General features: G+C 41.4%; 1 protein-coding gene across 5 annotated transcripts in view; it reads left to right on the plus strand.

The window, feature by feature from the left end:
* CUX1 (cut like homeobox 1) overlaps positions 1–27,133 on the plus strand; it is a 351,898-nt gene that overhangs the window by 135,348 nt on the left and 189,417 nt on the right. For all 5 annotated transcript variants that reach the window (XM_032214828.1, XM_032214829.1, XM_032214830.1 and 2 more), the window contains exon 3: positions 15,337–15,384. In XM_032214828.1, coding sequence (XP_032070719.1) covers positions 15,337–15,384 — 48 coding nt within the window. The remainder of the gene's footprint in view (positions 1–15,336; positions 15,385–27,133) is intronic.

Below are 27,133 nucleotides of genomic sequence, written 5' to 3' on the forward strand. Positions count from 1 at the left end.
CAATAATTTGTCCACAGCAACCCACAGACAAAAAGGCTATAATTCCTTACAGTACACACAATGATGCATTTCTACGATGACTATGATCATGATTTATCACTATTGCTTGTATGTACACGAGAGCTTATGTACCGGAGACAAACTCAATCCAATCACACTTGGGCAATAAAGAATTCTATGCCTATTCCATGTCTGCACACAAACATTTTATACTTTGTTCATTGAAATTGATAAATGTATTTAATATTTTTGATAAATTTAATTTTGATAAATTTGATGCAAAGACATAGATTTTAATTTAAGAAGAAAAGGAAGAAAATGGAAAATAGATTTGTCAAGGTGTGATAATTTGGCTTGTCAAATATTGTCTGTTAACCTCTGATCATGTCTTTGCCACATAATATTAGCTGTTCCATTAATCCTAGAGTGCAAATGTGTACCGTGTTTCCCCAAAAATAAGACAGGGTCTTATTTTCTTTTTACCCACAAAATATGGCTTGGACCTTATTATCATAGGAGGGCTTATTGTTTTGAGGTTGCCGGGTGGCTGCGCTCTTGCGAGCAGGCTCCCAAAGAGCCGGGCACAGCCTCAGGTGCGAACGGCTATGTTGCACTCTTGCAGCAGCGCAACACAACAGCCATGAAGCGACCACGCTTATGAGCAGCCGCCCGGCAACCCCCTTTTCCAGCCGGGCACAGCGCCATTCACTCACCTAGGGGTATCGCCAAGTCACATGACCGCCTGTTCGCCGCCACCCGGCTCTCGCATCTTGGCGCCTTCAAAATGCCAGTGAATGATGCTCTGCACGGCTGGAGAGGGGGGTTGCGCGAGTGGTTTTTCCGCTCCCACTTGCGTGCCTCCCAGCCTCACGATGCCCTGGCCCAGCTCTCCCCACAGACCCAGGGCACCTCCGCTGCCTCCATCCCAGCATGGCTTTTTTGGCAGATTCCAAACTGAGTCTTCAGGCAGTATGCTCTGGGCATACGCTCTATGGTTGTGAGTTGGCTGCCGGCAGAGCACACTTCCAGAGCATACAACCATAGAGCATACGCCCAGAGCGGCCATTGCTGGAAGACTCAGTTTGGAAGCTGCCGAACAAGCCGTGCTGGGATGGCGGCAGCAGAGGTGCCCTGGCTCTGCAAGGAGAGCTGGGCCAGGGCATTGTGAGGCTGGGAGGCGCACAAGTGGGAGCGGAACAGCCTCTCGCGCAGCCCCCCTCTCCAGCCGTGCAGAGCGCCATTCACTGGCATTTCGAAGGTGCCAAGATGCGAGAGCCGGGCGGCAGTGAACAGGCACTCATGCAGCTTGGCGATACCCCTAGGTGAGTGAATGGCGCTGTGCCCGGCTCTTTGGGAGCCCGCTCACAAGAGAACAGCCGCCCAGCAACCCCCCTCTTCAGCTGGGTACAGAGCTGCTCACCAACCTAGCGGTATCCCAAAGGCACCAAGCAATGTGATCACTTTTGCCTCCCCCCTGGTTCCCGTGGCTTGGCAACTTTGGGATACCGCTAGGTTGGTGAGTGTTGCTCTGCCTGGCCGAAGGTGGAGGGTTGCCCAGGGGGCTTATTTGTGGGGGAGGGCTTATATTTTTGCCCACCAGAAAAATGTGGCATGGCCTTATTATCAGGACATGTCGTATTTTCGGGGAAACACGGTAGGTAGCTGTCCAGTTTTGTGCTGCATTATGGGACTGTTGGTTAGCAGAGCTAGTATTTAAGATTCTCTCTTAGCTTTGCAGCGGTCACAGGTAGACTTACCTGTACAGCAAGGGACTCCTAAACATATTAGAATAGGAATAGGAAAAGAATAAAAGCTGGATCATGGTACATTTTTATTTAGATGGTAAATTGTAGAGCACAGCTGGCAAAATAAAACCATCCTTAAGTTTTTATGGGATCACATTTTACAAACAGCCTTGTGGTTTTCAAAGGTAATATCAATACCTTTGCTATTATGCTTGGAAATGAATCAGTGGCTTCCATAGTAAAGGCAGCCTTTTAGGTTGTAAGGATAGTAAATATGTAAAGTCATCTTTGAGGTGAACTCCCTCCAGGTAACTTTATGTCCCTAGCCCACATAATTTTCTTCATAAAAATATAGAGAGTTGGCAGGACTGGCCAGCAGCTTCACTAATTAAGAGACCTCATTACCACAAATTCAAGATTGCAGGTACTGATATCTCTGCTTTCCCTATATGGCTGTCTGCAGAATATCTGTCCAAGTTGGCTAAACATTTATGGACTTTGCTGATTCATCTGCTTGAGCCAAGAATTGTGGCCGAGACAGAGTGTTTGTTTGACTGTGCTAAGTTTCTGAATTGCTGTGGAGCCAAGCAAAAGGCAAGATTTTTTTTTAAAAAAAAAAGAAAATATGCTTGCAAAAAAATAGTTCATTGAAAGCCATGCAAGCCACTATGGGCTTCGAATAATTTCATTGTAACTGAAAACTTTGTATCAACACTTATTCATAACTGGCATTGATGGCCCTTGGGATCAGAATGTTCTTTAGTGACAATAAACTGATTTTCAGCATTTGTGTGTAGACAGGTCCATGCACCCTGCAGGAATACACAGTTAAAGTTGATAAGGATAAAGTTTTTATGCATCCTCTTTGTGTAGGCAAACTGGAAAAGTGTGTGATTGATGGTTCAACATGCATGCTCCAGTGACAGGAGGAAAGTGAGTACGAGACTTGCAAAAGTATTTCCTTTTTTTGGTATTTTCCTACAATAACTTTTGAAACTCTTATAAATTATAACTGAGGGAATCACACAGCTTGAGTTCTAGATTCCTTCTCTACATTTTATCTCTCCGAAAGCTCATCCTTCTCCCAGGTTACTGTGCTGTAATGATGAGAGGGAAGACGGGCTTTTCTAAGCCCAATCTACTCTCAAGGCTTGTTCAAAAATGGCACAGAGGCAGACCCCAATTCTGCAGATCCGGGGCATAGCTGGTATCTACATACTATTTATACTGGAAAGTATAAAATATATATTCAAAACTACTAGTAATAAGTGAATAACCCTAACTCTCTGGAGCAGGGATTTTTTAAACTAAAGTTTGTATATAAGATTCCTTTGCTCTGGATTTGGAAGGTGTTATATTTGGGGTGGGGTGGGAGATGTAACCCTATCAGAATTAAATTTGTCACTGCACATTTTGCTTATCCTATAACTGTACACAATCTGTCTTGAATACATTACACCAGGGGTTCCCAATCCGCGATCCATTGCCCGGCATCGTTCCATGGCATACCAGAAACTGGGCTGTGCAAACAAGCGAAGCCCCGTCTGCAGGATTCAGGGAGCACACAAAACCACGTCCCTACCGGTCCATGGAAAAACCTCTCTCCACAGAACAAGTCCCTGGTGCCCAAAAGATTGGGACTGCCGCTGCCTTACATTGTCAATGCAGAAGCATTGGCTAAGAAATTAACGTGCTATAAATGCTTTTAAGTGTAATGGGCCACAATGATGGAGGACAGAATGATCAATCATTACATCCCACAAGAAACTTTTAAAATATAATATTTTGATCATATATTATTATTATCGCAACAACAGAATTGTATCACAGCGGCCAGTTGTTTCGCCGGATTTGGCATTGATTACTAGTCCAGCCCCACCCAGGGGCCTAGGACGTCGTAACGTATTTTCGTAATATGCATGCGGATCCAAGCAGTGCGGCTTTTTGCATTTGACTGGTGGTAATTTTGTCAATTTTTAATTGTTTTAAATGTAATTCCAGTGCTTTTGGAATAGCACCCAGTGTGCCGATTACCACTGGAATTACCACTGCTGGTTTGTGCCATAATCATTGAATTTCGATTTTTAAATCCTGGCTTCCAAACTCCGGAGATCCGCTGCCGAATCTGGGACTACGCTCTATGGTTGTGGGCTTGCTGCGGGAAGACTGTCCCACCAGAGTCTTCCAACAGCCAGCCCACAACCATAAAGCATAGTCCCAGAGCGTCTGCTGCCGGAAGACTCGGCAATAGATCTCCAGAGTTTGGAAGCCGGTTATGCTCGGAGCAAGGTGGTGGCAGTGGGGTGGGGCGGGGCGGCGGCAGCAGGGCCAGGGCCGCCCTGGTCCGGCCCTGTAGGGAGAGCTGGGCATGGTGAGGCTGGGAGGCACGTGAGCTGGAGGCAGAACAAGTGCTCGCGCAACCTCTCTTTCCAGCCAGGCAGAGCGCCATGTGGCTTAGCGCCTTTAGGATATTACTGGGTTGGTGAGTGGCGCTTGCCTGGCTGGAAATGGGCATTGCCGGGCGGCTGCTCATGAGAGCAGCTGCCCGGCAACCCCCTGCTCCAGCTGGCACAGCGCCACCCACCTACCTAGCAGTATCCCAAAGGCATCAAGCAATGTAAGTGCCTTTGTCTCCCCTCCCCCCGGTTCCTGCGGTTTTGCACCTTCGGGTTATCGCTAGGTTGATGAGTGGCGTTCTGCCTGGATGGAAAGGGGGGTGTTGTCCAGGGGGCTTATTATTGGGGGAGGGCGTATATTTTTGCCCACAAGAAAAGTATGGCATGGCCTTATTATCAGGACATGTCGTAATTTCGGGGAAACACGGAATAACCCCAAAATTCACCTTTCCAGAACGCAGCCTAACAAATGCGTACATGCACACACAATGTTTCCCCAAAAGGTTCACCATCACTGCCCTATAGTTTCTTTTGCAATTGAGTTTATGCATACTTTTGTGGTACCTACAGTCCACATATACTCAAATATATTTTGTATATGTAATAATACAGTAGTCATTTGCTTGTTTAGGAATTCTGTTATAACTTGATACTCAGATAGTTAACAGTTCCAAAATAGAGAATTGGTCCTACACTTTGCTCTTACACGATGGCTATATATACAGTAAAATGCTTGAGCAGGGGAATGAATTTTGAGATAGTCAGAAAGGATCAAGTGTGATAGGTCTTTCTTCTATCATGCTTTTCTATTCAAAATTAACTTCCGAAGGCTGCTTTTCATTAGTAGAAAAGGAATCTTGCTGTGTGCAAGATCTAATTTGTTAAAAAATGGGCATGAAGCAAGGATAGTGGTATGAAGATGGAACACATGGAGAATTCTATATCTTAACTCAATTGAAAAAAAATTGTGTTTATTGATCAGGTTTCAGTAGTCTCTCTTAAAAGCAAGCTCTCCCCTGACATTTTCAGTAAATGATTAAACAGGAAAAAAATGTTTCTCTTTCTGTTGTTTCTTGAAAGTGTTAACTTGCTGTTTCATAACTGATGGCACAATATTAGCGTGTTCGGAAAAATGTACAGTTTGAAAGGAATTGACTTGTAGTAATACGAAGAGAATTGATTCCGATGTGACTGAATGCAACAGCATTTTCCATGTGCAGCCTGTTGTGTAAACAATTGCGAAGGCAGTCTATTAATACTTGCACACCACCGAATATTTTTTAAAATAAAAGATCTGCCATAAGAATATGTGCAAAAGAATATGGAAAGAGTTTATATATTTCAAAAGAAAGTTAGTAGGTCTCACCATCTTAAGGGAGAAATCTTGAAAATTGTGATTAATTTGCACTCTTTCCTGTAAAATTATCCATGGCCATATGTTGTTTAAAGCAAACAGCAAGCAAACCTCAAACCTGCAAAATAAGCATTGCAGAAATGATTTTCTCCTGTAGGATCTTGAATGTTCAATTTATTAATTCAATTCAATTTATTAAATTTATATGCCGCCCTTTTCCCCCCGAAGGGGACTGTTGCCTGTTGCCTGCGCCATCCAAAGATTCTTGAGGTATTTTGTTTAACCCAGAAGCCTATCAGATTTCTTTCAGTGTCTAGGTCAGGATACAGTAATATTTTCAGGCTTAAAGCTTGGTCTTTAAGAAACAATTGGGGCCACACTTCAAAAGGAAGGAAGGACCACAGCAGAGGTATTAGTAGGAAGGGACAAAAAATAATTTTGATTTAATTGAATAAAAATTTAATTACAGTGTAATAAGGTTACTTCCCAGATAGTTAGCATTTTCTTCCTTCTATAAATTAAATGAATTAAAAATTATAACTTATGGAGGATTCTGGGTATTATTTTCAGGTACTGAAAGGGAACGTAGAAGTTCAAGTCATTTACCACAAGCCAGGAACTTTTTTTTCAGCAGCCTATATTGTTGGAGGCTTCCCTGTTATCACTATATCTTTTAAGAAGGCCTGTTGAATAACATTGTTCAGTTACCTTCCGTTTTTGGTTTTCTGGATCTTTTTTTTGCTGCCTCTCAGACTCTTTACAATACAATAGCAGAGTTGGAAGGGACCTTGGAGGTCTCTAGTCCAACCCCTGAGTGAAGTCACTTGGTCCGTGCCGACATGGCGCTCCTAATAAACAATCTAGATTTTTCTTGAAACCTTTTTTTGAGCTCCTGCTTTTATTAGGGCATCGGTGAGAACCCTGACAGTGGACACATTTCCCCTCTGCTTCTTCATCCCAGACCCCAGATAAATGGATGGCCTGGACTACCATCATTCCATGCTTCTTGATTTCTGCAGCTGTATATTACCTACATCTTATCCTGATACTTCATGAGACCGAGTTATAATTGGACCATTTTGACTTTTAACTAGGTTTTAAAAGTTTGTAGATCAGGAGCAAAAGAGGCGATTGCCCTGGTTCTCTACGAGCAAATGTAATAATGGAATTTTGGTGTCAAACGTGAGGATGGGATTTTGAATGTCTTTCAGAGGGAACATGTAAGCATCCTGACACATGATGGTTTGATTTGTTCTTACCAGATTTGCCCAGCCACACAGTAAGTCATCCTCCTCTGCAAATGCCATCCTTCGCCTTGCTTATTGGGTTAGCCAACGGGATTTGGGGGGGGAGGGGGGGAGAGAAGTAGGTCACGAACAGTAATCCAACCTTTCTTCTGATAAATAATTAAAGTTAATGGAATTTTCACAAGATCTCTGAGCTGAAGTCGTTCTTAATGCACCAGCATGTTCTTTTTTTCCTGCTACTGTAAAATCAAAGTCATTATTTTTTTATTTATCAGAAAGAATAGCTGGGAACATTCTCCCAAATCTAATTGAAAAACAGGGTATTGTATGGTTGTGGATTTCTAGGGTGAACTGTTCTCTGTGGAAATAAAAAAAAGCCTCAGAGTAAATGCATTGATTATCAAAGGATTGGGCATTCTACTAATGAATGGCAAAATGGTTACTTCTGCCCTGCAGGGAGGCCTGCCTCTTCCTTTTTTCTTCTCTTCCTGACCTGTAAATATGCAAATAGACACTTAGGAAGTCTGAATAATTCTCCCAAGGTGCATTCTTCATTGAAGGCTATTCCATTTACAAGCAGCAAAACAGTATCTTTTAGCACACTTTGAATATTAATGAACATTTACTGTTAAGTACCTTCTGGCCATTGCTAGGATTATACTTAGTTGCTGCCTATAGAAAAGGGGAAGTATTTGGCTTTCTTTGGACTAGGCTAGACTTCTATCCACTCTGTTTTGAAGCAGTTCTATTTTCTCTTTTCCTGCTAGGAGAAGTTTTATACCCAAATATATTTTATTCCTTAGACTGTTTCCATCTTCCCTTAAAGCATTAACGGAATCCATAGTGGTCGGAGAATCAGCGTCTCCACTTGACAGTCAAGTTGAAACTAAATTAATCAAGTAAAAGTGGCAAACGGGTAAAATCCGTTACCCAGTCTTCCTCAAACTCTCAAATAATTGACCCAGACCTAATCCACATATCAAAGGATAAGGTGTGCAAACACAAATGTTGTTAATTAAATTAAGGTCTCCCAGCGGAACTGCATGTCCACAAGAGTGTGTACACACACACACACACACACACACACACACACACACTTCAAGTGTCACTCTAGAATCAGCACGTAGATTCTTCCATAACTGAACCAGCTCTCCCCATCAGGGTGGATTTATTTAAATCAATTCGATTGAAATCATGATTTAAATCACTAGTAAAAAGGCTTGATTTAAATCAACGCGATTGAAATCATAATTTTTAAAGAGCAACTGTCATCTCTGCTACTCCTCTGATCCGCTGTTGACTCACCAACAGTCCCAATGTTGCAGAATATACAGCCTCATGCTACATAACTAAGCTCCATTTCATGCTGAATAAACTAAATTATTTGTGTATCTTAAATAGAAAACTTTCTTTAGAGAGATTTTTATTCCAAAAACATTTTATTAAAACAAATTTGATAAAAATCAAAAAAATCAATTTAAATTTAAATTTTAAAAAAATCATTGACTTTTATCCACCCTGCTCCCTATAAAAGTCTGCTGCTGTACCCCGTTTCTTAGCAGCTGCCACAAAAGGCAAATTGTTTGCTTTTAGGAATAAATATTTCTTCTTTCTTCACAGCTCTTGGGATTTCATTTTTATTTATTCTTGCGCAACCTTGGCTCGAGTTGGAACCCCAAATTATTCATCTAACACTGCTTTGAACCCTAAATTAAAATAAAATAAATTCCCCAAAACTTGAAGCAGCAGAGATAAATATGGATTATAATTAAGAAGCAAATCAGTATGTTCAACCCACAAAGCCATAGAGATGACATGGTTGTAGAAGGGGCTCAAAGGATTATCAGCATTTGCAGATGAATTGATCTAAAAAAAGAAGCGGGGGGGGGGAACAGGACAGGGTGGAGTATTGAACATCCCCCCAAAAAGTCATCTTTCCCATATGGGGGATGCAGTGGCTCAGTGGCTAAGTTGCTGAGCTTATCGATCAGAAAGGTCGGACATTCGGCGCTTCAAATCCCTAGCGCTGCGTAACGGAGTGAGCTCCCATTACTTATCCCAGCTTCTGCCAACCTAGCAGTTCAAAAGCATGTAAAAAAATTCAAGTAGAAAAATAGGGACTACCTTTGGTGGGAAGGTAACAATGTTTGGTGCGCCTTCAGCGTTTAGTCATGCCAGCCCCATGACTACGGAGACGTCGTCTGACAGTGCTGGCTCTTTGGCTTTGAAACGGAGATGAGCACCGCCCCCTAGAGTCGGGAATGACTAGCACATATGTGCGAGGGGAACCTTTAACTTTACCTTAGCTACGGTCACTTGGAATAGGTATACAGGTTGCCATCTCACTAGAATGTGCAGTTTCTCATGAGAGCAAGTCAGACTTTTATTACTACATCCATCAGTCTGTTTTCCTTTGAAAGGAAAAGTTGGGCCCTCAGAAGGTCTATTATGTGCCACTTCCAGGGGAGGGAGACAGGAAAGCATTTCCCTTGCAAGGTTAGAAGTCTTCAGGTTATGGGAAAAGTATAAGGCACTTGCCAGATGTTTGTGTGTGTGTTTATAAGTGCCATAAGTTCCAGACATGAGTCCTATTAACCAGACCTTCTAGGAACTACAACACATCAACAGAGCAGCAGGTTATTTACTTCTGCTTTAAGGCATCATGTGGGGATACAGCAAAATGGGTCTCTGAAGACAGACTCTGATGCTCTATTCCTTCTTTAAACGTGGCAGAAAAAACTGCTGTAGAAATCTCAAATAGTTGGCAGCCCTTGCCTGAATGTAAGGTGTTATAAATAGCCCCATAGCTAGGTGTGCTGGATCTAAACAATTTATATTTGTTGTGAAGAACGTTCATCTCCCCCACCTCCATCACCTTCTGCTTGCTGCATGGAAATTTGATTTCTGATTCTTTTGTTCACCACAGTGGAATCACTGGCTCTTTTGTTGCTTGCCTTCTCCCTTGACACTGTCCCTTGACACTGTCCATGCACCATCTCCTATCTCATTGGGATAACCCAAATCCAAATTCTATAAGGTGGCTCATTTAAGTTATCTTTTGATCAGAAGCAAAGTTACATTGAATTATATCACTTGATGCAGGTTGTGCATTACTGCAAAGCCAGTAGAACTTTTACAACTATACATACATACATACATACATACATACATACATACATACATACATACATACATACATACATACAGCTGTATGTTCCAGCATAACTCTGGAACGCCTCGAACAATTTCAACCAAACTTGGTAAGGGTGAAAATCCAACATTAGAAATTACATTTGGTACGGACATTTTCCCCCTATAAATAAATACCCAGGCAACGCCAAGTTATCAGCTAATTAAAAATAAAAATCTCCTGGATTTTGTTTGCAGGCTAATTGTTTGGCCAGGGCTTTCTGAAATTTAGTCCCTACAAGGATACAATGGAATTCAAATTCTGAGAAAGGATGCCTGCTGAGTTAATGTTATGAATGTACCTAATTTCATTATGACAAAACAGGCTAGTAAATTCATTCAGAAATAGACAAATTTCACTTGTGAGCAACTATCACTTGTCCAAGCTCTTACTAACAACTTTGGATGTACTATAAAATTATAAAACAAAGTTGCTTCTATCTCATCAAATTCATGCATTTTTTTGTTGTTGTTGGTCATCTTCCTACTTTTCTGCCCTATGGAGAACCATGGTTTTGATGTAGTTCAAACTAGCAAAATATTGTTCCCGCGATACATTACTCCCAACATTGTTCAGAATTGGTTTAACGAAGCATCTAAAATCATTATATTCATCCGTCAACAGTTTCCTGTGTAGAGTTTTTCTTTAAATTTCTTTTTAAAATATCTCTTAGTTAGGAAGAAATGAAAAAAGAAGAGGCAGAAAGTTGGAGTGTCTCTCATGACTCCACAGATAGAGGCAACAACTGAACTAATGATGACACTGGGGCTATTGTGAATGAGCTTTGATGGCCCATCTCCTCACCCTGCTAATATCCCCCCTCTCTTCTACCTTCCTGCCAAATATTAATAGAGGAGAAAGAAAGAAGGCACTCAGATCTTTCCTCCAAATTGATTTTGCTTATGGATCCAATATCTTAACAGTTGACAACTCTATATGTCATAAGATCTCCAGAGTATGGTTTTGTTAAAATCAGTCCTGCCAATAACTGGAGAAATCTAGAAAACAAAATGTATAGGTATGTGTACCAGAACAGTTCAATCACAACTATTGAGAGGGGCAATGATGGTCGGAAAATGCCAATTGTATCATAAAAGAGTGTGATCCATGGCTGGTAATAAAAACACAGTGGAAAGATGCTTGCCCATTCTAATTATCAATAGTTCTTCATGGAATCAACAGTAAGCAGCTGGATCATTGGCCCATTTTGAAAGAGAAGTTGCTCAAAGACTTTTAATGACAGTATGCTTAGGCTAATTTGAAAGGTCTATATCAGTGATGGCGAACCTTTTTGGCACCGAGTGCCCAAACTGGAACACATGTGTGCGCATTGAAGCACCAGAAACTCAAAGACCAGTTGGCCAGTGCGCATGCCGGCCACCTGGTTTTCAGGTTTCCGGCGCTCTGACACACACGAAGATGTGTACACCCAAAACCACCGGCCAGCTGGTCTTTGGGTTTCCGATGCACCAGCATGCACGAAGATCAGCTGGCCGGCACACATGCACCCGCTGGGAACCAGAAGAGCAGCTGACAATGGCATGTATGCCCACAGAGAGGGCTCTGTGTGCCACCTCTGGCACATGTGCCATAGGTTCGCTATCATGAGTCTATATGACATATGTTTGTCCTTCAAACCCGGACTGAAAACCACTAAGAAGAATCTGTTGCATTTAATAGCATATATCCCTACCTCTCACACCATGCCCTTTTGGGATCAGCAGTCTTACACAAAAATCCTGAAAAACAGTGAGCAGTATTAAGCCAAAGAAATGAGTTATGGGATAAGAAAAAAAATAAAGATAATACAGCTGACTCTATCCATCCTTACAAACCACCTGCTTCTAGCAAATCTATACACCAATTCATTGTTGTTTATCCTGTATACTTTTAGAACTCAAAGCCTCGCGACTACAGGGACAAATCCATGTAGGGTGTTTGGGCAACAATATATTATTTGAGACCTCTGCTATTGATTTCTTATTGTCAGAAAAGAATGGTGTGGCTGTAACTGATAAGATATCTTAACACTAGCTCAATTTGTCCCTATCATTTTCTTCGGTTCAATTGCATCCAATTCTTAGACAAGTCCCTGCAGTTTTTTGGCAAAAATTTTCAGAAACTACTGGTATTTGCCTTTGCTTCTTCCTAGGGCTGAGAAAAATTGACTGGTCCAAGAATCAAACGTTATCACTAAGATTAGTGATTTTTCACTAATCAAACTTCATTACTAAGTATCTAGTTCTTTTTTGGATCCAATGGCTCAGTGGTTAAAGACACGGAGCTTGTCAGCTGAAGAGCTAACAGCCTGGGTTCAAGACCCGAACACTGTATGATGGGATGAACTCCCATTACTTTCCCAGCTCCTGCTCACCTAGCAGGAGCTAGGTTTGAAAGCATGTAAATGCAAGTAGATAAATAGGTGCCACTTTTGTGGGAAAGTAACAGCGTTCTGTGCGCAATGGCTGTGCTGGACCCATGGCTATGGAAATTGTCTTCAGACAACACTGACTCCCTTGGTCAAGGGAGAGCCGAGGTGGCGCAGTGGTTAGAGTGCAGCACTGCAGGCTACTTCAGCTGACTGCAGTTCTGCTGTTCAAATCTCACCAGGCTCAGGGTTGACTCAGCCTTCCATCCTTCCGAGGTGGGTAAAATGAGGACCTGGATTGTTGGGGGCGATATGCTGACTCTGTAAACCGCTTAGAGAGGGCTGAAAGCCCTATGAAGCGGTATATAAGTCTAACTGCTATTGCTATTGCTAAGAAACAGACATGAACACTGTATCTTAGAGATGGACACAACTGACAAGGACTGCTTTGCCTTTTTTTTAAAAAAAAATCCAATTCTTTAACTGGATAGAAATTGAACCTAAGGTTTTCTATGGCTCCTCCTTAAAAATGACCAATTCTCTCTGGTGTTTATTAATGTGACAGCTTCTTAACCTCCGAAAGCAAGCTCCTCACTCATCAGATAATTGTCCCTCTTGTTTTCTATGAAGAAAAATTGCAGTGTCCAAAAAGAAACCCTGTGACTCTTTGGGGAATAAATACCTTTAAAATATTTTCTATGAAAAGATAGCGAAACAGGAAAAGAATACTGAAGAGAAAGAAATGAATGCAAATACGTTTAAACATTTTAAATGCTTGAAAACTTACCTGCTTTCTCCTTTTCTTGTCTGATCTGGGTGGTTTGCTTGATAGAACACTGGAATGGTTTACCTTTGCTTTCTCCGACCTACACAGTATAAAATGCCATTGTCACTAAAGTCATCATCCATCTCCATCACTTTCCTATTTTGCTGCTGCCAGACAAAGGTGTCTGCTTGCTTTAGTTGGGCAGCTGGGGTCATAAAATAAACGGATTACAGAACAAATGAATCCAGAGTTCTGATGGCCAGGCTCAAATTGTCATATTTTTGGACACATAATGTAAAGACTTGACTCTCTTGAAAAGTCCATGGGAAAAACAGGACAATTGGCAACAAGATGTATGGCTTTGATTGCAGTGGTTAGATGGTGCATTGGTGGGAAAGTGATTTTAGGCCATTCTTATGCAGAAATATTGTACATTCAAAAAAGCCTTACAAACTTCTAAGCACCACTCTACTTTGTCTTACTCAAAGTAGGTACATGAGCCACAGAAAAAGCTCGGATAAGGATACTCCAGCCCGCGTCCCAAACTGGTGTTTCTTATCTCTTTTAGCTTAGCAAGGATTGGAGAACCTGTACCCTTGAGAATATGTGATACTAGCTGAAATGGATCAGCAGTCTGACTGTAGAAAGAGATTATTGGTTTAACATAGGGAAAAATGATTCCTGTTTTGTTCTGAAAGACTACAAGTTTGAGATGATGCAATAATACATACAAATCAATAATTATGGCCATGTTTTCAATCATAATTCCCATTTTGCATATCTTTAAATATTTTCAGTTGGGGAAAATTAAACATACGTACAAAGTGATGAAATGTATTTTTAAAGGTGTTGTAAAATTCTAGAAATAGTTCTAGGAAAACTACATATTATCACATTTTGAATTGTGCTATGTAATAAAAAAATGAACAAAGATGATTTTATGCTTGTTTGATATAGAGGATCTGTTTCGTTCTTGCAGTTCTTCTTTTAGACTCTTAAGCCTTCCTCATTTTACTGTCATTATTTTACTGTCTGTTATTATTTGGGTTTATTAAAATTTATTGGGATTGTTATATATTGGGGTTATTATTAAAAAATATACACTTCGAAGTCTTTCACTCCCATTTTAGTCCTCCTTTTGGTGCTGTGGGAGCCACAGCTTTTAAAATCCAGAAATGTATTACATTTAGTTTGTCCCTAAAACCTGTCACTTGTAATTTAGGATAGAGGGTTTTTTTGTTTTTTGCACAGAAGGGTATCTGTTTATGAACAAGTATATTCCTCTTATTACTGGCTTTATTATTCACTTCCCAGCAAGCTTCCCGTTCTGTCAACCTTGATTTTTTGTTTGTTGTTCGTTTCCTTCTAACAAACACTAATGCATATTTTGAAGAATGATGCTACTAATTTAATTTATGATACTCGGGAATGATTCCAGTCATTTGTGTTAACTAGCACTTGTTCAAATATTTAGTGCCATGTAGAGATAATTGTACCATGAATCTTGCTGGGGACAAATTTGGATATATAGCTGCCAGCAGATTGGTGGTGGGATGAACAATAGCAAGAGTGAAATTCTTTCCATTCATCCTTCTCTGGGAAGCATGTGTGTATGTTTATATGTATATGTGTGTTTATATGTCTATGTGTGTGTGTATTTTACACAGCAATAGTATGTTATAAATACAGTGATACCAACTTTTGCCACAGGAGTGTTAAACTTGCTGAAAAATTGGTTTTTGAAGATAAATATAGTGGAAAAAAGCAAGCTAAAACCATGTGTTTCTCTTACATTGAGATTTACATGCGCATTAAATAAATAATGTCCAATTCCTTGCACATCAAAAGGAGGCTATGCTTTAAACTGGGGTCTAGCTTGATCCCTTTCCATGTGGCTTCACGTGTTTTACATTCCATTAGTCATTCACTGCTCTGTTTCAGTTGAGTTGTTAGACTGAAGGAGTTCACTGATTATTCAATATTACTAGAGGCTTTTGTTAACTAATTCCCCTCCTCTGGGACAACCATAATTGTATATCAGGCGAGATGCATAAGCCAGTTAAAATGGATTTTTGCTACATTCCTTGCTCATAGCAATGTTTTGATTAAAAACGTAATCAGCCTTCAGCTAATATGATAGAATTGGCAAAAAAAAAGGAGATAGGAATAGCTGTTGAAAACACTTCAGTTTTATTCAAACAGTTGCATTTTTAGCCATCTTTCTTTAATGACCCATTTCTTGATCTATGCGTTTGCTTTTTATCTTCCAGGACTTACGCAAACAGGTAGCTCCACTATTGAAGAGTTTCCAGGGAGAGGTAAGCTTTTTTTTCTCATTTCTTTTAAGGCCTTTTAAGGTTGCCTGAAAGATTCTTTAGGGCTTGTCATTGCCATCAGTCATTCCTTTTACTGTTATTAGCATAACTTTGACTAGTCATTACTTTTTCTTTGAGTCAGTTCAAATGGCACCACCACAAATGTGTCAACTTTCTCATTTGCACATTTGTTTACTCCATAGCATTCCTGCAAGGTTGGTTGCAAAGAGTGATGATACGATAACTACGAGATTTTGCAGCTCAAAATTCAGTTGCCACTGGTGGGATTTTGCAAGGTATCACCATGGCCATTGGGGACCAAAAACAATATAAAGTATGTGAAAGCCGAGAGAAAGAAAACTCAGAACAGTCTCACAGTCAGAAAACAGATAATCCCTCAAGTTTTGGCTACCCACGATTCTTCAGAGGGTATATCGAGGAGGGTATATCTAGGGTACTATTTAGAAAAAAATGAATATGACTTTGGCCCAGAATAAATAGAGATTTTAGGATCCTAGAGCCGTGATGGAGAATCTATGGCATGTGTGCCACAGGTGGCACGCAGAGCCCTCTCTACAGGCAAACAAGCTGTGGTCCCAGCTTAGCATCATCACGCATGCACGCAGGCCTCCTGCCGACCAGCTGATTTTTGGGTCTCTGATGCATATCTGTGTGGGTGGGGCACATGCAGGAGATATGTGTGCATGCATGGGGGGCAGCGATCGTGCCCCCGTTGCCCATTTTTGCTCCCAGGAGGCTGCAGGGAGGCCTACAAGGCCATAAACTTGGCGCAAGGGGCTCTTGTGTCCATGCATGGAGAGCAGGGGGTTGTACGCGCATGGGCAGGGGTCATGGGGTCATGTACAGGGGCAGGGTACATGGGGGGTTTCCACACACATTGCATTATGCGTGCGGGCACACCTGCTTTCGGCACATGACAACAAAAAGGTTAGCCATCACTGTCCTAGCGTATGGCTTAAGTTTCTGAAATGTGCAAATGTATGGCTCTGTAAACAAAACTCTAGAGCCGAGGTGGCGCAGTGGGTAGAGTGCAGTATTGCAGGCTACTTCAGCTGACTGTTATCTGCAGTTCGGCGGTTCAAATCTCACCAGGCTCAAGGTTGACTCAGCCTTCCATCCTTCCGAGGTAGGTAAAATGAGGACCCGGATTGTTGGGGGCGATAAGCTGACTCTGTAAACCGCTTAGAGAGGGCTGAAAGCCCTATGAAGCGGTATATAAGTCTAACTGCTATTGCTATTGCTATTGCTATTCCCTCTAGAATATGGGTGTCAAATTTGATTTCATTGAGGGCCGCATCAGGGTTGTGTTTGACCTCGCGGGCGCTGGGGGGCGTGGCCAGATCAACATCACTTGTGTCGGGGGCACCTGTGGTAGTCTGAGAGCTCTGCCAGCAAAAACAGGCTCAGGAGCCTGTTTTTGCTGGCAGAGGCACAGTGGGCCAGTCTTTTGCGGTTTCCAGAGCGGCAAGTCTAAGGGCCAGATCTAAGCATCCTGGGGGCCGAATTCGGCCCCCGGGCCTTGAGTTTGACACTCCTGCTTTAGAATGTCCTGTTTCCATGGTAGCCCCCCCCCCCCCCCATGGCATGTACCAGAAGGAGGTTCCACATGCTCCAGAGGGAAACAGAACATTCTGTTCCCAGATTGGTATATTTTGCACATCCATCCAACATCTAGGTTCAGATTCCTCAAGTAGGTTTAGGATTGATCTTGCAATACTTTAATCCAAGCAAAAGTGCACAGAAAGCTACCAAGTCCACATATAATCCAAGGTCAAATTCCAGAAAGGGTTAGTCATGGCCAAGGGGACATAGAGAAGATTAGTTGGTAAATTGGTCCAGAAGCCAAAGCTGGGCAAGGTTCCAGGAAGCAAAGATAAGAGAACAAAGGTTAGAATTCAAGCAGCAAAGAACCCGTGCATCTGAATACTCTCTGCTAGAACATGAGAATAACCAGTTTCGGCTACTATTGAGTTATTCTCAAGCATACAACTTCATAGGAGTGGTTGTAGCTAGCGTGCTCTTATTCAGCTGGTGTTCATTAAGCCTGTTCTTCCTACAAGGCTATCCAGATGTATTTAGTTAGCTGCCATAACGCAGCCCTGCTTGTTAACTATAATGTGGCTGCAAGATTCCCTAGGCGTGCTGGGCTACTCCTTGGGAAGATTGTTAGGCTTTATCCCCTACAAGGAAGCTCCATGGTGCCTCTAGGCCCTTGTTCCTTTTTTGCCCATTACTTATGTTAAATTGTCATGTCCAAAAAATGTTTTGCTTGCTCCAGATGTAATTAGCTGGTTTAATAATACTGCAACAATACATTTAACACCATCAAACGATATCTGATCACTAGAACCTGGAAGTTCGGGTTTTCCAGAGCGTGATCTCTTCGTGCGCGCGGCAGTGCTGAAAACCGGCCTGCACATGCACGCTGGCCTAGATCATCGGGTACACATGCGCGCTAGAACCTTGAAGTTCGGCCTTTTATGAGCGCAGCCCTGACAAGTGCGCACAAACGACATTTCCGCGAAAAAGTTCGCCATCACTGAAATAGAAGAACACGGTTACCAAACAAAGTAAATCCAGAAAAGAAGGGAAGGAATGAAAGACTATCAGTTATCCTCTCCAAAAGCCTGGATAAAGAGTTAAGGCCCTTTATCAATAGTTGGAGAATAAAAACAAATTAGAAATAAAAGGAGGCGATCAGTGAGATATAAATAGGCTAAGAGAGAGATGTAAACAATATGATGGTGGTGATTATTATGACTATTAGGATTATTATGTTTAATATTACTATTATATTCCAATTAGAAGCTATGTTAAGAGGGAGAAGTGAATAGGTTTATTATGTTAAATATTATTGTTAAGATTAGAAAATTAATATCAGTGCAATGAATACTGTCATAAATGTTGATTATTACTGCACAATGATATTTGTACCCAGTCGACACACTGTTTAATGGAAGATGGAATTATTGCATTAAAAAAAAAGAGTTAAGGCCCTTACAAAAGACCAGCAAAATGGTATCTGTTTGACTCCTGAGGGGAGGGGTCTTCATTTCAGAGGCCAGGCACTGCTACAAAGATGGTGTGCTTCTGGAACATTGATAGGGTGGCAATCACGGAACCATGACTGTGCCAACTTTGCCAGATTGATTTAGTTGGGCAGATACTATCTAAGGCCACATATTCTACCACCAAGGAAATATCATTTCCAAGTTGTTTGGCACATGACTTTTGAAGTTGAGGAAGGCTTTCAAAAGATATTTGTCAAGCCTGGACATTTCATAGCTGAAACTAGAAATATCAAGACAGTGGAATTTTTGGAGGTGTCTGAACTTTAAATATGACACCCCTGCTTCATCTCTAGTGCCCACCCACATTCAGAATAACAGAAAACAGAATTGGAAGGGACCTTGGATGTGTTCTAGTCCAACTCCCTGCTCAAGCAGGAGACCCTATGCAATTTTAGATAAATGGTTGCCCATATTCTTCTTTAAAATCTCCAGTGTTGCGACACTCCTGTTAGGTAAGCTCCCCATTGGGAGAACAAGTACGTTCAGAGAAGCGTTGTGAGAGTGTTGTTGGAGAACACACAAACCAGCATACAGAGACACTGCAGTTTAAGTAGGCTTTTACTTTCGTGGAAATAGAGGTATCAGAGTCCATCAAACAGTCCAAGTCATACATGGATAAGACAGTCAGTCATCAATGTCTTTCAGTTAAGGGATAATCCAAATAACATAGTCCAGTATCATATAATCAGTTCAGTACTCAAAGTTTGCTAGCAGTTGCAAAATTTACGATAGGTCACGGCACTTTCTAACAGCCAGCTTCCAAAACACTCAGATCAGATCAGCCCAGCATCTAACAAACAGAGAGCTAACAGTCATTCTGGCTCCCTCTTATGGCCAATTGAGGAAACAGCAACCAATCACATTTTACAGTATGATTTAAAGAAACAGGTATAGCATTGTTACATGGTTTATATATTGCCAACCCAACTGTTAGAGCATATTCCTAACAACTCCCAACTTCTGGAAGGAAGCCATTCCACTGATAAATTATTCTAACTGACAGGAAATTTCTCCCTAGTTCCAGGTTGGTTCTATTCTTTATTAGTTTCCATCCATTGCTTCTTGTTTTGTCTTCAGATGATTTGGAGAATAGGTTGACACCCAACCACCCCTTCTTTGTGGGTTCGTCCATTCCTTGGCCCAGGTTGCTTTATCCACTTCTGGCAGCTCAAAATTTGGAGAAAGTTAGGAAATGTTACTTGGGTAAGGAGTGTGTTTTCCTTCATACTACCCCTGTAACAGTTCACTTCCCTATTCAGATGGCAATTTAAAAAAAAAGCAAAGAAGATTCATTTCTATCCACAACTCCTTCTATCCCAAGTTGCAGTAGAATTTCTCTTACTTGAATATGGTAGCCCCTTGAATAAGGAAAGCAGTTTTAACATAGAGAAGAGGGGCAAGTGATAAACACATAATAAAAGTGACTCTTGGGTCTAGAACATTTCTTCTATGACTCACTACAACTTTTACTTGCTCTTTTTCTTATAAGAACTGCTGTCTCGTTTGCACAATGGACCGCTGGAGCTCATTGTACAAAGAAAATATGTTATTTCTTTTCATGGAATCACAGGGTTGGAAGGGACAATTTAGGCCACTGAGTCCAACCTCCTGCTCAGTTCAGAAATCCAAATTAAAACATCCCTAACATATGGCTATCTGGTTGAATGCATCCAGGGAAGGGGAGGCTATCACCTTCTCTGGGCAATTGGCTCTGGGTCATTGGAATGAACCAATTGATTCCATCATGTTTCTTTGGATCCAGGCCAGTGTAATTAATTCACTAATTCGTTATTCACTTCTTTCTATATATAGATCACCTTTCAGTGTTACAGCTCACAAAGTGGCATACAGTATGTTAAAATATTAAAACTTACTCAGTGAGTTTAAGAAAAATACAGATAGATACCCTGTTTCCCCCAAAATAAGACCTTCCCAGATAATAAGCTCAATTGGGCTTTTGAGCGCATGCGCTAAAATAAGCCCTCCCCTGAAAATAAGGCCCCTCAAAAAAAAAATTTTAAACGCATGCACAGCCGGTTCCTGCTTTTTCCTCTGGTTAGTTGCCACGCAAACAATATGAGGTGAAGTGAGGCTGGAGGGGGGAACATGCCCCATGCATCCCTCACACCCTTACCTATAGGCCGCTCCTCCAACCCCAGCCATTACACTCCTTCTGTCACGCTAATGGCCACCGCAAAAAAAGCAGCAGGCCCTGCGACACGCAACACAGCAGCAGCCATGAGGTGACCACGCTCACCACCTTCTGCACTTCAAAAATAATAAGGCCGCCCTGAAAATAAGGCTAAGCATTTATTTTGGGGGTCAAAATAAAATAAGACCCTGTCTTATTTTCGGAGAAACACAGGTAGGTAGGAAGGCAGGCAGACAGACAGACAGATAGAGGGTGGGTAGGTGGGTGGGTGGATGGATGGATGGATGGATGGATATATAGATATAGATATAGATATGGAGAGAGTTAGACAGATACACAAACCCACACAGAGGTAATAGAGATAGAGAGATGGATATAGTTATAGAGATAGATAGATGATAGATAGATAGATAGATAGATAGATAGATAGATAGATAGATAGATAGATAGATAGATAGATGATAGATAGATAGATAGATAGACAGACAGACAGACAGACACACAGACACACAGACAGACAGACACAGAGAGAGAGGAGAGAGTTATAGAGATATAGAGTAGATGATAGATAGATAGATAGATGATAGATAGATAGATAGATAGATAGATAGATAGATAGATAGATAGATCTCCTATTTGAAATAGGCCAATTTGGAGTGACCTTCCTTAGTCGCAAATGTTAACTGTTGCAAGAAAGGGCATTGGATATCCCTGTTCCCACATATGAGAGTATGGGCGTTCCTTATTGGAAGTATAGATAAGCAGTGCAAAAGCCTTTCATATTTTCCTGCCTTACAAGAAGCAGAACATGATGCTAGTGTTATTTAGCAACTGTGGCTGAAATGGGATGAGACAGGATGAAAGAGATGCCATAGAAAAGATCCCCTCTGCAGTTAAGGTCTGCTGTTCAGAGGGGTAGGGAAGAAGTGAAAAGATATGAGCATCAAGAGCTCCCTCCCCCCACCTTTTTTTAAAAACAGCACTGATCTGCTTCTTAGATCTGACCTCCTGCAGACAGGTGTTGAATACACAGTAAGTTTTCATCCAAATGTTGTGATGCAGTGAGAGATAGCAGTTATCCAAGGTTTCTTTAGTGAGGGATTGAGAAGACTTCCCCTTGCTCTTGAGATAACAGGCTAACACTGATTAATCTGTACTCCTGAATAAGATGGAGTTTGTTTGTTTTTTGAAATGGTACTGTATGTTTGCTTCCATAACAACTGACCTTGATTTAATACAAAATTAGACCAAACTCCATAGTTCTGACTACTTCAGTTTCTGAATAGGTGATCTCTTTCTTTCTGTATAAACTGTATATATTGTGTTTGTGCATATATATTATGAAACACACAGTTTTGGCCTGGAGTCAGGCAGTAATTCAAAAATGAAACCTTAAGATATCCTAAAAAAATTAAAAGCATACAAAATGCAAGAAGTATTAAGAATACACAACCTTGTAAAGAGCAATTTATCATAGCAGAATTAACAAATTCTCCCAGAGCTACTGGAATTTACTTGAAAGGAAGATAATGATTTCAGTTTTAAATCATCTTAGATTAACTAGAAATGCATGTACACACATACATACACCCATTCGTTCATTCGTTCTGCTTCAACATTTGAGGGTAGCTACATGTGTTCCTTTCTATACTGCTTGAATGGGAAGTTATTGCTAGTTATTGTGTGTAGGAGACAGAGGGAGAGGTGGGCAAATGTATTGTCATCTGGGGATGACAGTGAGATCATTGTGAGAAAGCTTGATCTTTGAAGCCGCTTGCTAATTTCGGAAAGAATGTCTCTTCAAAGCAGAGGGATGGATCAGAATAAAATTAAATTTGTTAGAAGTAGAACTGTGTGTACCAAGAGTAAAAAGGAACACAGTAAACTAGAACCTAATTAATATATTGTTGAGAGGCTGAGATTATTATTTCAAAGACCTAAGTGTTAAACGCTGTTTAAAAATACTTTAGATTAGCCTCTCTGAAAAGTTTTTCCACATAACTGGCATTATTACCAAAATGGTAATCTTTCCTCATACATACCTTCCCTCCCAACACCTTAAATAATTCTGCCAAGTTTCCACAAGAGGGGGGAGGGGACAGATTGTTTTTCAACACTTGAATGTGTGACATTAAGTCGAAACAAATTTCAAAATTAATATATTGCTAATGTTTAAATCACCTGCTGCAAAAGCCTGGGGAGGGAATTCAGCCTAGCTTCCAGTTACATCACAATCAGAGGTGGGTTCCTACTAGTTCGACGAGGTTCAGCCGAACCAGTAGTGGTATGGTGGCCTGGGTTGCTGGAACCGGCAGCAACCCAGGCCTGCCACGCCCCCAAACCGGTTCCCCGGTCACCATCTTGTTTTTGAGTTCTGCACATGTGCAGAACAATTTTAATTGAACTGTGCATGCGCGCGCAGCACGCATCCAACACACGCACAAGCGAACCGGCAGTAAAGCCGGCCAGAACCCGCCCCTGATCACGATGTCAGTGGCTATTTCTCCTATGACCTTTGAGATAGAAGATGGATAGATAGAAAATTGAAAATGAGTCTCTCAGCTGCAAAAAGGTTTACTTTCAGCACTACTATGATGGGCAGCCCCAAGATCTGCTTGTACCCCCGAGATTGTGCCACTCAGTTCCAGCAGCAATATGACTGGCTTTTGTTCATGTGTCTGCCTTCCCGTTTTGCCAATTAAAGTTGCAAATGGGAGGCAACCAGTTCTCGTTCCTATCCTTAATTTCCCACAATCTTGAAAAACGGTCCAAAATTTTCCCCACCTACGATGGACCACAGTAGAGCCGCACTCCTTCCCAGGAAAGAGGAAGCACATTTCAGGAAGGGAGGTGAGAGAGGAGGCAGCACAGCCTGGAGCTGGACAGGAGACAGTAGGAAGAGAGTAAAAATAGTCACTCCCTGTACTCTCCCAAAGTATATCTGTTATGGTGAAAGTAGTAAGCATTTAGTCTGGCAAGATTCTGTCTATTGTGTGGAAGTAAATAAAAAACTGAACTCTGGCTGAATTGTTCTTCGTCTTTTTGGGGCTTAGCCTGACACCACCTCACACAAAACCTTTGAAGTTGCTTTTTTCCCGTGCAGTTGAAGGATTTCAATAGTAGGAATGAATGGCCATGTTTTTCCTGGAGCTCTCCCACGTCCATTTTTATCTATAAAATCCCAGAACAGAAAAAACAACAATAAATGTTTGCGCGCACGCACGCACACACACCGGCTCCCTTTTAGCAACCATTTGGTTGCTGCTTACAGCCTTCCAGAAGGACAACAGGCGGAGATAATCCTTCAGATACTGAGAATTTGCCCAGAGTGTCTACAACATCCTCTTAGTTTATACAAAGAACACTGGAAGTCTTTAAGAAGATGTTGGATAGCCATTTGTCTGAAACGGTATAGGGTTTCCTGCCTAGGCAGGGGGTTGGACTAGAAGACCTCCAAGGTCCCCTCCAACTCTGATATTGTATTGTATTATAATCCGGATGCTGAGGCAGTATTTCTGAAGAGGATCTGTGGTTTGTGTAGGATCAGCTAGGAAAAGGCATACTTTTATATAAATGCCATGCCTTCTAGAGCTGTAGCTATTTTTTTAAAAAAACAGTTATTTAAATTGGATCTAGAAGTACTGCATGCTGTGGACTCCCATAGTTCAGAAGGAATTCAATCCTCTAAACAGTGCTGGGATATGGTTTTGAAAATATATTAATAAGAAAACCAAAGTTGGTCATGGCTTTCAAACCCCCACCCCCACAACCCTGGGCCAGACTGACTATTATTAAGGAAAAGTGAATATTAGGAAATGGAGTGTCTGAACTTGTCTTTGTGATGTCACAAAGCAGCTATTTTTAAAACTGGGTAGGGATTTCCTGAGGTCATCAATATTCTTTTCATGTGGCATTGTAGGGCTGTCCAAGAGCAACAGAGAAGTTGCTAATTTGGAGCTGCCCGGAGGGCAGAGACTCTGAAAAAAAAATGTGACTAGCAGTTCCTCCCATTCTTCAGTTTGCATTTGGCACAAGGCAAAGGGGTTGTTGTCAGGCTAAACTCTCCTGTTACTTTGAATAAGGAAGCTTATTGCAACATTGATGGGTGAAACCCAATAATTTAGCAGGAGGGGTGTTGAATTGGGTGATTAACGCTGTACTTGTGCAGTAGAGAGCATGTATATAGCTCTCTCGGTCTGGGTTTCATATGGTTGATGAGGCAGGATACAAAAAACTATATTGTTCATTCTTACAAATAATTCTGCATTGTGATGTGGTGGTGGTGATTGTTCAGTTGTATAGAAGGGGTTGTCTGGGAAACTCCTATCTGTTTCAACAGGGGATAGGAGAACCGTTGCTTTACCTGCTTTCTCTCCCTAAACCTACTCCATAGTTTCTGAAATCCTAAAGTATAGCTTAGTTACAGCATTAAGCATTAATGAATACAGTTCCTTATTTTAATGATTTTGGATACTTTCATATAGTCTACTAACTGCAATTCCCTGAATGGAGTAGAACTTAGTAAATCTATTAATAAAAAAGAAAACAGTATTAACAGTAACATAGGAAGAAGCATAAGCAAGATGAATAAACAACATAATCAACAGTAGCATTAAGGACTACTATACAATAATAAAGAAGCAGTAAAATTCTAAAAGGAACCTAAAATTGTGCTTTAAATGCCTTGGAATTCTCAACTTATTCCACTTTCTGGATATTATATACAAGTTGCCTATATGCAACCAGATTCGATTGCATAGTAAATGTAAGCTCTTTTTTAAAATGCCACCATTACTATTTTTATAATTAACTCAAGGCACTGAACGTACCTAATACTTCTTCCTCCTCTTACATTCCCCACAAAACAGGGGGAAATATCCCTATGAAGTGAATTGGGCTAAGAGATAGTGGCTAGCCCAAAGTTACCCAGCTATACATGCCTAAGGCATAGAACTCATGGTCTCCTAGTTTCTAGCCTGGTGCCTTAGTCACCCGATCAAACTGGCTTTTGCATTGCATTGTTGCAAGGTTGACTCAGCCTTCCATCCTTCCGAGGTGGATAAAATGAGGACCCAAATTGTTGGGGGCAATTTGCTGACTCTGTAAACCGCTTAGAGAGAGCTGTAAAAGCACTGTAAAGCCAGTGGTGGGATTCGTGTTTTTTTTACTACTGGTACTGTGGGTGTGGCTTTGTGGGCGTGGCAGGGAAAGGAGCCTGCAAAATCCCCATTCCTTCTCCACCCCACTAACTTGTTTTCCAGCTCCATTTTCCTGATCAGGGCAACAAAAGATCGGCTATGAGGCTGGGAAGCAGCAGGGGCGGGGCCAGCCTATTTGCCAGCAGGGGCGGGGCCAGCCTATTTGCCGGTTCTCCGAACTACTCAAAATTTTCGCTACTCAGAACTGGTTGAATACCACCTCTGTGTAAAGTGGCATATAAGTCTAAGTGCTATTGCTATTGTTCTTTTTTTTAAAACACATATGCCAGTATAACCAGAAACATTACTGGCTGTAGGAGGCTGCAGGACTAAGATAACTTAATCTTGTTCTGTTGTGTAGCACTTCCTTCATTATTAAGTGCCGACTCCCCGGTCTTCCCATTGCCAAGATTTCTTGTGCTGAACTTTGCAAACCTAATTAATCCAATTTTGTTACTTTACATTTGCTCCATGATGGCTCAATTAGAGCAGCATCAGAACTGTGGTTCAGTATCTAGGCCAGCTTTTTGTAATTGGAACCACATTTTCCTTCTGAAGGGCTGCAGCTGGTTTGGTTCTGCTCAGGCAGAAAGAGGATATAACTTTGCATAACATAGGAAATGAACGGTTGAGAGAGAAGCCAAATTCAATTTCAGTCAGATATTTTGAGGATAAGTCCATGATCTATGGAAGCAAAGGGGAATGAGAAGTGTGTGTTTTGTGGAAAGCACTGTCTTTGGCAGTCTATTAATCATGGCCAGTCTGGGCGCTTCTTGTGCTGTTGCATTAGCCCGATTTTGTGTAAAGGGTCTGGAAAGCAGCCAAGCACTCCAGAATTTAACCTCTTCAAGCCACAAAGCTGCGTTTGCTGTGGATTAAACCTAATGGGGCAATTGGGAACATTCTGAATTTTAATAAATAATAGCTAATAAATGTTAAGAGCAGAAGGGGCAGTTCTGAGAAGCACCTGCCGAGCTCACTGATGATTACAAACTGCACCAAATACAGGGTTCTCGTCTTACAACATTTAGTGTCGGTTCAAAGTGAGTTGTGGAAAAAGCGAGTTGTGACTGTTTTTCACACTTAATGACCATTGCAGCAGCCCCACGGTCACATGATCAAAATCCAGATGCTTGGCAACTGAACCGTATTTATGACGGTTAGTGTCCCCGAGGTCGTGTGATCATCTTCTGTGACCTTCTGACAAGCAAAGTCAGTGGAGAAGCCAGATTCATTTAACAACCGTGTCACTCACTTCACAATTGAAATGATTCACTTAACAACGGTAGCAGGAAAGGTTGCAAAATGGG

The sequence above is a fragment of the Thamnophis elegans genome, chromosome 4, assembly GCF_009769535.1.
Source record: "Thamnophis elegans isolate rThaEle1 chromosome 4, rThaEle1.pri, whole genome shotgun sequence".
Classification (NCBI taxonomy): domain Eukaryota; kingdom Metazoa; phylum Chordata; class Lepidosauria; order Squamata; family Colubridae; genus Thamnophis; species Thamnophis elegans.